The sequence below is a fragment of the Cupressus sempervirens genome, chromosome 9 (genome assembly GCF_028749045.1).
Source record: "Cupressus sempervirens isolate cs-2001-9-10 chromosome 9, ASM2874904v1, whole genome shotgun sequence".
Taxonomy (NCBI): Eukaryota; Viridiplantae; Streptophyta; class Pinopsida; order Cupressales; family Cupressaceae; genus Cupressus; species Cupressus sempervirens.
The window spans coordinates 619277680-619291796 of NC_143126.1; the positions used below are offsets into that span (position 1 = coordinate 619277680).

Sequence of the window (14117 nt, forward strand, 5' to 3'; positions counted from 1 at the left end):
TTATTATTGAAGTGCTCAAAATAATATTAAAACAAATATTTCTTCTTCTCACATTTGGAATAGTGTCTAATAAGAGATAGACTTGTCTATATGGCATGACAATGAGGGAATAATTATTGCTAATTACATTGAAAAAAAAGGAAAAAAACAAGCTCTCTATATCTAATAGAATTTTTTTTAATAAAATATTTAAAATTTATAATCATAATCTGATTTTATTATTGCTAATTACATTGAAAATCTAATAGAAAATTTAAAATTTATGATCATACTCTAATTTGTCAAACACATGAAAAAAGAATGTGAATAATTCTTAATATGGAAAAATTAATATCAAATTTTTCTTTTGAAGTTATTGGGGGTTTTGAGCATCACTCTTTGCAAATGATCCTAACATGCTTGTCCTATCTAGAATTAAATTTAGAATTTCTTTATCTACATTTTACATCATTCTCTCATCCTAATGATGGGTCACAGAGTGTGATCTGAAATGTTGGTGATAAAAAAAAAATACACAATCAAATCTAGAAGAAAAATCATCATTAACTTTGAATTGCTGACGAATTATAATATGTCTACAATCTATACAAATAAACATGAAAAAATTTCATTATTTTTATAAACAAAATTTTAATACTAGAATTTTGAATCATATTCAAATTTGCTATTAGAGATTTCTCCATGCTAAAAACACATACACAATAGACTTCATAAATCTAGGATAACAATTATGATTGATGGTGAAAGTTTGATGTCTCTACTATTAAAATTTGTTGTAGTCTAATCTATGAACAATCCCTCTATATTGAATGAATGATTGTAAGAGACTTGTTGTATCTAAAACTAAATTCAAGATCACGAGACTAACCTACCAATTTGAATAATATAAAACAAATCAAATCACACTCCCTAATCTATCATATTCCAAATCGACTTGTCCTATCTTGAATTAAACTCCTAATTGTTCTGTCTAGAATTAATTTGAAATTACTAGAGTAACCTATCTAAAAAATAATGAATGATTTTAAAAAAACATTACAAGTACATAGAAAAAATTACTAGAGTAACCTATCTAAAAAATAATGAATGATTTAAAAAAAACATTACAAGTACATAGAAAAAATTTCAAATCATGTTGAAATTTGTTGCAGTCTAGCTTATAGACTATCACTCTAGAATGCCTTATTTAATTGTAAGAGATTTGTTCTATCTAAAACATAAAACAACATTATTGGACTAACCTGCCAATTCCACTAACATAATACAAAACAAATCAAATCAGACTCTCTAATCTATGAAATGAACTAATTTTTAATTAAAAAACATAGATCTGTGCGGAAACACATTATCCTGACCCACATGCACGTAGGAAGGCCCCAAACATTGTATGATACACCTTCTCAACCTAAACAATACTGAAAAAATGCGTCAGGTGACAGGAAATGTGAAATGTAAACGGAAATGTGAAGTGTGAGAGCATTTGAAAAGGGTGTTCGTGTGGTTGAGGATGGAACTGTCTTGAACAGCACGTACTTTTTTCTCAATATTTTTTTGAGATAAAAAAGATTATGTTGGATTTTCATGGATTTCATCATATTCTGCGTTCAATGATGATTATAGTAGGATTTGGCCACATATTCCACGTTAAGTTAATCCTTTTCATCGCTAAAAACAATGTTTTAGGACTAGGCGTTAATGGTACTAGTAGTGGGTTTTGTGCGTGATTTGGATTCAGAAAGCTTTATGGAAGCTCTCATGTTAAAAACTGCAGCAGCCGCTACAGCCAAGAGCATTCTTACAATAGAAGGCAAAGGCAAAGGCAAAGGCGAAGAAAAACAGGAAGAAAAACATAATACCAGCTCTATATATATGGTAGATGTTAGAAGTGGGTTTGGATTGAGCAGTGGCAAAACAAATCAAACTTGTGAGAATTGGGAATCTGAAATTTGTGGGTTGGAATGCGATATTGAAATGGTTGGATTGAAGAATGAGTCCGATATTTCGGATTTTGATAATGATGAAGATTTTAATGGCGGCAATGGTGGTATGTGGGAGTCACTGATTGAGCAGGACCTTGTAGCCCAAGCTTGTAGGTACTGTTTTAGGTTGTGTTTGTTTGGGCTTTTGGCCATGATGTCTGTTCACTACTTGTATTTGGTTGCTCTGGAGAAGGAGAAGGAAGATACCGGTCTGCGTGTAAACAGAGCTGGGCTAAATTGGGCTGTTTGCTTGGCGGGATTTGGGGGTGTTGTGGTGGCAGGTGGGGTGTTTTGGAAAAAGAGGAGCACATGCTTTTCATGTCATGATATGGAGCTGAGCAGAAGCAGGGCAGATGATGCAGACAAGAGGGCTCAAAAGGCTCAGAGGTCCAAGCAAGAGTTCATGGCCTATGTGTTTCACAATATAAGAGGTAATTAGTGCATGTTTTCGTATAAATAAGTAGGCTTGTGCTGCTTGTGGGGATTCTGTGCATTTGAAATTGGCTTAATTGTGCTCATAATGTTCAAATGAGTCTCATCTGGTTGGATGGAAGCGAAGCGGGTTTTGATTTTTTGAAGTGGGTTGGGCTTCATATGCTTGTCCTACATTGAAATGTATATCAGTTGTATATTTGATGGGGGCTTAATTGGGCACATTCCACTCAAATGAGTCGAATCTGGTGGGATGGAGATGAAGTGGGTTTCGTATTTTTGAAATGGGCATGGTTTCATTTGTTCAGCCTCTATTGAAATGGATTTAGTCATATTGACTGCATTTAGATGGGTTCCATAGATTATGATTGCATTCGGAAGCTTTGTTTTGCCATGGGTTCCATGCGTTATTTTCTCACCTGAATTACGTTGGGATAGTTAGTCTTTACTTGGATCACAGTGGAATCGGTACATCTGTATTTCAATGGGTTCTATTTGTTTGTGAGTGTGTTCATATGTCGTTTATTTTATTTTTTCTCCCCGTTGGTCTGATCGCCACGGCAAATGGTTTCCAAGGACTCAGTCAAATAGGCTGCATTTGGGCTGGTGTCATGTTTTTAGCTCGGGGATTCCATTTATTTGGTTTTCAGGATTGGGAAATGTATTATTAATATGGTTTGAATTGAATTATGTTTCAGTCCATTCAAATGGCCTTAATCCGTTTTGAATTGCAGTGATTTGAGACGGGCTGCACTAAAATAGCTCTCAGTTATGTGGATTTTTATGCATTTGGATTCCACTGAGACGGGCCGCATGCATTCAATTAAGGGTTATGCCACAGAACATTTTCGGCAGTGAGATGGTTGTATACGCTTGGGTTGCATTCTGATTGGTCTTATTGTCGGTTTAATTTGTTCTGTACTGATTTGAATTTTCTCATATATAAAATGAATTTCTATTGTTTTGTGTACATTTGAATAAATCTCATTTCAGCCCATTCCGCTGTTACGAGTTTTGTTACATGGCTGCAATTAGACAGATTTCATGCGTTGTGGTTTGTCTTAAATAGGGAATGAATTCATTTACTTACGACTATTTCTTTTTAGATGAGTTGAGTTGAAATCAGTGGCATATCTTTCAGTTTCAAATGAGTCGTCTTTGTGGATTTCATGGATTTGGGTTTCATGTCTGGCCCACACTGGAAAGGGTTTCAGATAAATGGATTGCATTTACAAAGGCTTTATGGCGTATGCAGTTGAATTGTGTTTTACCGTTCAACATTGGGATGAGTTGCACTCATGTGGATTTTATTGATATTGGTCCGATTTTGTTCAAACTAGTTTTTGAACTGGATTGGAACTTCTGGTTTTTGAAACATTTTTCATTTGTCTTTTCCCACTGAAATGGTTTTCAGATATATGGACTGTTTCAGTTAGACAGCTTAGATGTTTCTTCATTATGTGGAGGACTGCGTCATATACTTTCAGCATTGAAACACATTTTTCTCATTTGGACTCATCGCAATGGTCTTATTTGGTTTGCTTGTATTTAATTGAGTTTGAGCTGTCCACTTTGTGATAAAGTTAATTTACTGATAATCTTATCCTGTTGGATTCCATTGGAAATGTCATCTTTGATTGCACCATATGTTACATTTAGTTGGATTTAACTGATTAATTTCTTTTTTTTTCGTAACACCCATTCAGATAGGTCAAACCCTCATAAGCTTCAGCAGCACAAAATGTAAAAAAGCCCTCTTGAGCTTCACAAACGCAAAAATGAAAAACATTCTTGGGTTTCACCAGTACAAATCACAAAAATCCTCCAGCTTCACTAGTACAAAATGAAAAAAAATACAGCGAAGTAGGTTTTCAGGAATTGAAGTGGGTCACATTTTTCAGACCTACATTGGAATGACATCCCAACATATGAATTTGAAATTGCATTTGTATCTCTATCTTAGGAAGAGATGGGTTGCTCCATGTAGTTTTTTGTGTATTTCAATTTTATTATTTTACTGAAATGGTTTTCATTTGTCAAGTCTCCATTGGAACAAGTCCTCACATTAGAGTTGGGATTAATTATTTGAACTGGAGTAATAATTGGGTTCAATTCTTTGAAATCTGTTCAAATAGTACTCACTGTTGGGTTTGTAGAATTGGGTCTCACATGTTTTTATTCTGTTGACATGAATTCTTTGTTGAAGTGGATTTTGGCTTATATGGACCTGCATTTGACCAAATTTCATGCTTTTTCTGTGCATCTACTTCTACATTACTTGTTTGGATTGAATTCATACAAGTTTGATGTGCTTCTATTGCATGGAAATAAAGTGGGACTCGTGTATCTGAGTTTGGTTCCCACTGGTTTGGGATTTGCTTGTCTAGATCTAGATCTGTATGTAGTACATTCGTTTAGCATAGTATCATTTTCAAAATTTTGATTAGCATAGTATTCCTATGCTTAATTGGTTTCAAATCTCTTATGAGCAACTGAATAATTTTGTATTCATATTCACAGTGCCCTTTAATGCTATAGTACTTGGCCTAGGATATTTGGGTGCTACTGAAGATGGGGAATCCTCTTCTGTTGATGCTAAGGAAAAGACGGAGCTTGTCAAGCTGATGCTTGATTGTGCTGAGACAATGACAAATGTACTTAATGATGTTGCAGATTTAGGTTTGTATGCTTCTTCAAATTTAAAATTTCAATTTTATGATATGCCATGTTGGAAATCTTGGTTCTAGTTTCTAGGCTTTTTAATATAATTTGTAATCACTGTGGCGGAGAACAAAATTCTGTTATATTTTTCAATGAATGTAATGTAACATCATTTTATAGTTATTAGTAATAATGTGCACTGTACAAAGGTACAAATTTTGTTTCCTCATTCTATCTGTTTTATTGTTAGCTTAGCTAGGAAATAGTCAAAATGTGGCCTTATCCATGGATGAACATATCATGATTGAATTTAGTCATATATTGGCTTTATTGTGGTTCTGAGTAGCACTTTGATTCATTGTAAAGTTTGTGTTTATGGACATTGGTTATATATTTTCTATATGCTGTTTAAGGCCCCACCTATCCCACTGAATAGCAAAAAATAGAGGGAAACAACAAATTCAGGCTTATTGAACAAGCAAGTTACACTGTAGGAACTAGGATTTGGTCATCCATAAAGAACAAAACCATGCATTTATGGCTGAATGCTCTTAAATCCTAGAGTGCCTGTGTCTCTTTTTGTTTTGCAACATTTTTGTCAGCAAGATTACAGTGATGGTTTAACATATGATGGGCATATCAAATGTTTGAAGTAGAGTACAGTGCTAAACTCAAAGAATGCTATGGTTGAATATTTAAGAAGGAAAAGAGACTTTGTTAGACAACTCAATAATAATATAAATGCCAAACTTGATGTGTGAATGGCCTTACAGGCTTACTGTCTAGGAGTTTCCTTGCATTTTTTTATATTAAAACTTTCTAGTCAGCAACATTTCTTTATATTATTTTATGTGATGAATTTATGAGTATATCAAACATTTTAGATAAAAACATGGCAAAATTGAAATAAACGTGACAATCCTACTGACACAAGTATCTTTGCCAGCTTACTCATTCAAAGTCTGCTAAGTTTTACTAAATCTATGCCAATATTTGAATGTGCTTTGGTGGCGGATGTGTGAATGGTCTAATGGTCAGAGCTTTACTGACATGGTGTGATGCATTGACTGCAGGCCAGGATGAAGGTAGAGCAGTGGAACTTCATCTGGAAGAGTTTTACTTGTTGACAGTTTTGGAATTTTTGGTTTGGGGTTTAAAAGATCTTATATCCCACAAGGATATTTGTTTCAAGATGGATATTGAACCTATGGTTAAGAGCCTTCTTACGACATACTGTGTAGTTGGGGATAAAAACAGGATTGTGCAGACCTTAGGTATGTTGCAACTAACTTCCACAGTGATTTCTGACACATGTTTACTGGTTATTAAAGTTTTTTTCCGACTGCGATGAAGTGTTAGGTTTCCTGCCATTGTAAAATGCAGGATTTTTCCTTAGCAATGCAGTCAAATTCACTCCAGCTGGGGGCAGGCTAGAGCTCCAAGTAGGGTGTGAAGAGGTTGTGGAGAGTGCATCAATTAACTTGTGGCAGCAGACCTGTTTACAGACAGTAGCATCTTCAGTAAGGGTGCAGCATTCTGCAATGCCATGTCAGGATGATGTTGGTGTACAATATAAGGTTGCTAATGTTCTCCTTTCTGTCAAGGACTTTGTTACAGGTGAGGGGAAGATTACTGAATTCCTGAAAGATCTTTCAACCAATTTACTCAAGTGTGATATTTGTCAAGCTTCGTTATTGAATTTGAATTTTTCCCTAAATTTAGGTGATGGTGGTTGTTTTTCTCATGCTATGTAATGGATGTATAAGAGTGTTCTAATAAGAAGATAAAATTCAGGAATGTCTTCTCAGGATCAGTCGAAGTTATTTGAGCCACACTCATTGGCAACTAGCTGTGTTCCAAATTGTGGACTTTCTGGATCAGGATTCAGCATGGCAAAACGATTTGCTGAGCAAGTGGGTGGCTTTATTGGATTGAAATCCGTAAATAGGAATGATAAAGCTTTCTGCTTGTCAATACCCTATATTCTGGTACCAGTTGATAGACATGCAAGACCAGATACAGAAGCAAAGGATGCTCATAAATCTGATGCAACTGGTTGCAGGCCAGTGAGCATTGTTCAGGATGGTCTTGACAATTCATCTGAGGGGGAATCCAGAACCAAAAGAAGCAGAAATATAAAGTTAAAAAATTCCTCATCAACCCAAGACTGCAGCTCCCAGAGACGAGTTTTGCTTGTAGAGGACACAGAAATCAACCGAGTACGATTAATCTGACAATATTCCAATTTTGTTATATAGGTTCTTCAAGGCTTTATTTATATAGAACTTTTGTCTATCACCAATCCTGCTAAATGTGTCTTTAAACTCCCTTATAAATGGCAGATAATTTTGCGGAAAGTTCTCCAGAATCTTAATCTTCAGTGTGAAGAAGCTGAAAATGGAAAGATAGCAGTGGACTATTTCAAGCAAGGGAGAACTTATGATCTTATATTGATGGACAAAGAAATGCCGGTCATGGATGGCCATGAGGTGAAAATTTTGAATTCTTTGATATGCTATTAGTTGTGTTTATTGTACTTCGCTGGACTCAAGTTTGTCAATTAATCTTCTTCTTCAATCTAAATATTCTTGCCTCGGCCAAGATTCAGTCATATTTTGCATCTGAAATTTCTTTCTTATATTAGGCTACAAGGCAACTAAGAACAATGGGAGTGAAGACCCCCATTATTGCATTGACTGGAAATGCTTTGCAATCTGATAAAGACCTTTTCTTTGAAGCTGGTGTGGATGACTTTCAAACTAAGGTATGTATTTTTCATGATTTTTTCTGTCATATGCCTAATGCATCCTAGAGAAACTGTTGCGTTTTTGCAGCCCACAACTGGTTTCACATCATGAATGGCTATTTCTTGACCCTTTTAATGTCTTTATTGATTAAAATAATTAAGATTTTAATTCTGATGTATGAGAGAGAGAGGTGTTTCTTGTATGCAAGATTTTTAAATCCCATTTTTGTGTAGCATAGTTTTTGCCATTTTCATGGTATTGTGTGATCATTGATATCTGATATAGTATGTTTACATAATTGTTTCCAATATTTCGTACTCACTTTGTTTTCTGATTCTGCTTGTCCTTTAACAGCCTCTTTCCAGAGACAAACTTGTGCAGTTGCTAGCTCGATATGGGGTTGAGAGTTCATGTACTGATAATAGAAGGCGCTGAGAAAGGAGAAGCTACACTGCTTCATTGTATAATAAGGATGTTACTACTTTACAGATCAGCAAAAGCAAACAGAGCCAGGGGCAAGAGAACCAGAGTTTTCAGCTTTTTAGTGGAGCAATTTCTCCGTTTTGCTGAATTTTTTTCTGAATTTCTGAGACTTATTTTTTTTGCAATGTATAGCTTTGGCCTGAAATGTAATTATGTCATTGTATACATATTGGAAGGTATGGTTAAACACATCTCGTAGAAAAGTACAAATAGATGTTGTGGGGAATGCCTTTGTGCCAATACACTTCCTGTTTTCCCCCTCGTCTGGCATGCACAATTTTGCATTCCCTACAACACAGTATAAACAACTATAAAAATCTTGTATACCGTAGAACAAACTTATGACTTCAAATATATTTATGGATCTTCTTGATCACGACTGTAAGAAATAGAACCACAGATTTCAACCTTCGACAATTGAGTCTTCTATTGTGAAGTGAATCCTATTTGCTTGAACAATTACATTCAGCCAGTATTTCTGTCATAGTATTATGTTGATAGGTTTTTGAAAGCTCCTCTAAAATAGCTTTTGCAAAGCTATCACTCAACTTGAACACATTGATGGTGATTTAAATTTATGATATTTCCGATAAATAAGTTTCTAAATTATTTAAATGAGGAATATCAATTTGCTTACAATACCTAAAGTACATGCTCTATGGAAAATCTCACCCAAGTTTATTGAATGTAGCTTAATTTGCTCTGAGAAGTCTGTCAAAAAAATTTCTGCAAAGCTAGAGCCTAAATTCTATATTGAGAATGGGCAAAACCACAATAAGAGCAGCGGGATAAGCTGTCTTGGTAAAAAATATATCTTCTAGGCTGAATTTTAATATGAGGAAGAGCAAAGCTACAATAAGATGAGCTTTAGACTGTTTGAACTGAAGCATTAAGAAGTGGAGAGTTCAGTGGTGCCTTGCATCAACAAGTTGGCAAATCATCAGTCTATTATGGATAATTGAAGCAGAAAATAGACATCAACAACTCTCTTTCCACTGAAAGTAGCCCCTCTAAATTGAGAAATATATAAGTTGTTGAGGATGGATGGACCATTATTCTCTAGAGCAGGGAGCCAAAGCTTCACAAAAACCCATGAAAGCATATAAATCATTTCATCACTTCCTCTGGCAAGCGTATTCACATGAGAAAGCAAGAAGTCATCGGTGAACCATTCTTTCTGTCTAGGTCTCAAGAAAGGTAAGGTGTTTGGCAGCTTAGTAGCAGTTCCAATTGAAAAAAGTCTGTGGAGTACCTTGGAAGTAGGGCAACTGACCAGAAAGAACTTTGTTTCAAATTAGTTCATGTCTTTAGATTAGAAAGAGTAAGCTAATGAGTCCCAGTCACTTTGAAGTGCCTGGTGCTTTCAAAGATTCTCGCTTCTCATGTTACTCAGACGAAAATTATTGAAATGGTACGGAACCACTGATCCACATGTGAAAATATTGGAGGATAAAACAGTGTTGGGAGCTTTCATAATCTTTTGGTAGATGATATCAGAAATTGTAACCTGCAAATAATTTTGAAATGCATGTAGCCAATGGCGATGCCTCTTGAAAACTTTGCTAGAAATGACTTTGTTAAAAACTTGACTAAAAAATAACTTCGTTTATAATGTGACTACTAATCTTTAGTTTACAAAGAGCAAGCTGATCAGTTAAACCAACTTTGAAGTGCTAGGTGCCTGCTGATCTACATGGGAAAATGTGGTCAGAGGATAATTTTATAAGATGACAATCCACATTGGAAAAAATGGTTCAGAGGACTTCCCGATGTGTTTCAGGAAATTAATTCCTTAAAATGTAATGCATAATTGATCTGCATTGGAAGACATAGTTTAGAGGATAATGCAGGGTGCCGTAGCATTCATAACCATATAGTGGATGAAGTTAAACTAGTGCTTGTCATTTTGAAATGCATGAATCCAATGCTGGTGGCTCTTTTAAGCTTGTATAATTTCTGACCTAACATTCAATTGTGTTGCTATTTGTGGCTTTGGTGGTGTTCCTCTTGGTTGTGTTTTGCTGTGTCGTAGTCATTAATGCCTGCCTTTCTAATTGTAGAAGGCTCATGGTACTATGGAACTCCCTGCTTACCTTAATCAATGACATCCATTTGGGCATGGTAAACACTCTTGCCAAATAATTTGAGGTGAGACTATTGTGCTGTCACTGCAAGTAGGGTTAGGTGATCATTATTGACAATTCACATAACCCTCTACTTGCTGAGACCAACAGTCCAGAATCAGTACATATACATCTGCATTTATCTGTAAATAATATAGCAAATCAATTCATTTCTCTCCTGGTTGAACATGGTTGGGTCAATATATGTGGTCCATGTTTTATGTCCTGGCCCATGCCTGCCCAAAATTAGACATCTTAGATTGTTGAGGCTTGCTTCTTAGTGTGTATATGCTATATGCAATGTCAGTGAGATTGCACGTTTTTATACATGAAAGACCAACAAATTTTACAAGCTAAAGAGACGAATCTGCAAAGGTTTTAATATGTAAGAGTCAATATGACACTAAGAAACATCTTATTGATAGTGATATTAAGAATCTCAGCATAGCCCTTAAACCAGTTTGAAGCTTAATTATCAGGATTCCACTGTGTTGTAGATCGCATGAATTTTGGTTTTTTCATTGGTAAAAACATTAAATGTTTGTGCTCGAGTAGATCGCAATCCTCATGCAAGCTAATTACCCTGCAACCCAAGGCATATGGCTCTGAACAAGTAACACAATATCCCACCCCTCCACCTTCATTACTGGATGTTTTTTCTAAACATTAGGGTAACTTTCACATGTATAGTGCTTACCTTCTCAATATGTCAATAAAATGGGTCTACATCAAATTGACAATAAATCTAAACTGCTTCCTAGGGAATGGATGAATGAATGATTTTAATAATGTCCGTGAGGCCAAAGCAACCTATTGGACCAACTAGAAAGAACAAGCACATGCCCGAGATAAAGGGTGCAAGAACAAGGCCATGTCTATGCCAGCATTAAATGGCAATTTTTAATTTATTTTTTAAAAACAGTAAAATGCCAATTTGATGCCGGCCAAGAACATTAGGTCTTTTGAAGTTGCTTCTTAAGACTGCTCTTTGACATTGAATGTTGATCACTAAATTTGCTGTCAGGTCTAGTTGTGTTTCCTCAAAAAGAATGTATATGGGGAAGGAGGTGTAGGTGTCGAACAGACAAAAAGAGTAGTGTGAAGATAGAAAATGACAATGTATGTGGGGAAGGAGGAGTAGGTGTTGAATAGACAAAAAGAGTAATGTGAAGATAGAAAGTGAATAAAATGTCATTAAGTTAACTAAACTAAAAGTCGAGAATAGAAGTACAATTGTATTATGAAAGACAAAAGGAAAAAAACAAATGTCTAAAAGAAGAAATGATATGTAATAGAAGATATGTCAATTTGTAGAAAAAAGTTTAAAAAAATGTTACGAGTTCAAAATAAATATAAACTATAATACCCATAAAAATTTAAGACAACACACATTTAAAAAAAATGACTACTTGACACTTTTTCAACACTTCACCATTTCAACATGTTTTCAGTTCTTGTCTATTTTAGCATGGATAAGAAACCAAAATATATCATATCATGGGAGAAATAGAAAGGAAGAGTCAATGTCAAAACACCTTTAGATGTTTAGCATTCCCGAGAGATTATGGTTTGATTGAAGACAATGGTTTAGGTTTCGGTGCAGAATTAAAAAAAGGGACAATCCCTGATCTTATTGTTGACAGATCCAAAAGTAACGAGTTTTTGGTGGGAATAAGACGTTGGAGAATGCAATCTGATCCGATACGGAAACAGACAGTCCGTGAGGCAATCAGACAACAAATCTCTATGGATCCCTACCATAATCATTTTGCCTAACCAAATCAATTTCCTCTCTTTCTTCCCTCCTACCTCAAACTATTAATTTCTGACGGTTTTGAAATGATGCTTGTTTATGATGTACAATTTGAATTGTTTGTTGAAAAATGTTTCACAAAATTTCATTTTAACTACTTTATCTTATTTGATATTATTATGAAGTGTAATTTGATTTTAATGATTATTATCATTAAGTGTAATTGAATTGTTGTAAAAAAAAAACTACACATCATTTTGTGATCTATTGATTATATAAGAAGTATTCCATCTTAAATAAGGTTTTTCTTGAATCGTGAAGTGTTCTAAAATGTTTGTTAAAAATTTTTCAATTAATTTTGTAGAAACATTTTATTTCATTTATATAGTATTTATGAGATCATGAAGTATATTCTAAAATCAATGTTAAGATATATCTATAATCCATCATACATGTTCTTTCTTGGTTTGATTGTGTGCATATATTTGAGTTAATGTTTCAAATCGCACTTTTTGATCCATCATTAGGTTGATAAGAGTTGAAGGAACAAATGTTGATTAAAAAACCATCACATAATGTTCCATCTTATTTGATGGTGGTTTCTTATCATGAAGTATATTTTGACCACTTGGTTAAAAAAAATCTCACATCTCTACTAGAAGTATTCCACCTCATTTAATGGAGGTTGTTAAGTCACGAAGTGTTTGCTAGATTCTTAGAGTGCCTTGATAAAAAAAACATTTATCACATTTGATGGTAGTTTCTTATCATCACATATTATCTTATTGTTGGCAAATAAATCTCTCACAATTTTATTAGAAGCATTCCATCTCATTTGATGATAGTTTCTCATTAACTCAAGTTCCTTATTTGGAATTATAATATGAATTGTTCATTAAAAACTCTTATTTTGTTGTATAGAATTATTCCATCCATTTGATGGTGGTTCCTCATCATGAAGTGCAATTTGAATTTTTGGTTTAAAATTCTTAAGTTTATGAGAAGTTTTCCAACTAATTTGATGATAGCATCTTGTCACAAAGTCTAATATAAATTGTTAGTTAAAATTCACTCAATTGAACTTTATTAGAAGTAGACATGGTTGTTTTTAGTTTTTTTCAATCACGAATTGTTAGTTAAAAATCTCTCACACAATTTTACAAGTATTTTGTATCATTTGACTACTATTTTTTTACTATCCCGAATTCTAATATCAAAATTTTTATAGATAAAAGCGACCAAAGTGACTACAAAACTTTCATTAATAATGCAAAGAGAGTACAAAGAAACATCCAAAATGCAGGATGTGCAAATTCTAAGTTTGGACTGAAGATTAGAAAAAATCCAAATGAGTAATAGAGTGTAAGCCACATACTAACCCTTGTATTGATCAAGCCAGTAGATAAAAATGACAAAGGTCATATAACAACATGGAATAAAACTAGTCCAAACTGTTGAACCTAGAAGAAGAAGCCCCATTAGAATGTGCAAAATATGAGGTAAAAATCTAGTTACTTCTACTAGCATGAGACAAGAAATAACCTCTCATCCAAAGATACCAGGCTCAAAGTGTCAGCTTCCAAAGATTTATATGCATGCCTTCCATAATCAACCTCGTTAATAGGAGTAGTTTGTAATGTAAGAATTTCCAGCACATCTGAGTCATCCCACTCATGAGGACGTCCTTGTTGGCATTAAGTGATGTTTGCCATTGGTGACAACACTTATTCATAATTTTGTATGGTTACCGAGTTCATCATTTAGTCTACAATGTTTGTCGAGCATTCAGTGATTGTCAAGTGAGTTCAACAGTTCAACAGTTCATACCGAGCATTCTAGAGCCCATTGAGTGAAAGCAGGCAATGTGATGTCCATCAATTATCACCGAGCAGTTAGTGGCTACCGAGCTTCGCAGTTTCTACCGAGTCATCAGTTCTTG

The 14117-nt window shown here is 34.5% G+C and overlaps 1 protein-coding gene across 2 annotated transcripts; it reads left to right on the forward strand.

Moving 5' to 3' along the window:
- Positions 1 to 1470: 1470 nt before the first annotated feature.
- On the forward strand, positions 1471 to 8719 carry LOC149540229 (two-component system protein A-like). Of its 2 annotated transcripts, none has more exons than XM_089801374.1 (8): positions 1471 to 2410; positions 4932 to 5090; positions 6146 to 6346; positions 6456 to 6689; positions 6867 to 7291; positions 7415 to 7561; positions 7717 to 7836; positions 8174 to 8719. In XM_089801374.1, exons 1-8 carry the CDS (start codon positions 1696 to 1698, stop codon positions 8252 to 8254), a joined length of 2082 nt encoding a protein of 693 aa, XP_089657500.1. In that variant the 5' UTR covers positions 1471 to 1695; the 3' UTR covers positions 8255 to 8719. The 2 variants fall into 2 exon arrangements, with proteins under 2 accessions (XP_089657500.1, XP_089657501.1); XM_089801375.1 differs by having other exon boundaries at positions 1581 to 2410; positions 4950 to 5090.
- Positions 8720 to 14117: the final 5398 nt, after the last annotated feature.

Bases quoted from the DNA above. Each gene is read 5' to 3' on its own strand.
- LOC149540229 (XM_089801374.1), top strand. From the start codon at position 1,696: ATGGTACTAGTAGTGGGTTTTGTGCGTGATTTGGATTCAGAAAGCTTT. The intron at 5,091-6,145 runs GTTTGTATGCTT...CATTGACTGCAG, and splicing joins TAATGATGTTGCAGATTTAG to GCCAGGATGAAGGTAGAGCA. The intron at 7,562-7,716 runs GTGAAAATTTTG...TTCTTATATTAG, and splicing joins CGGTCATGGATGGCCATGAG to GCTACAAGGCAACTAAGAAC.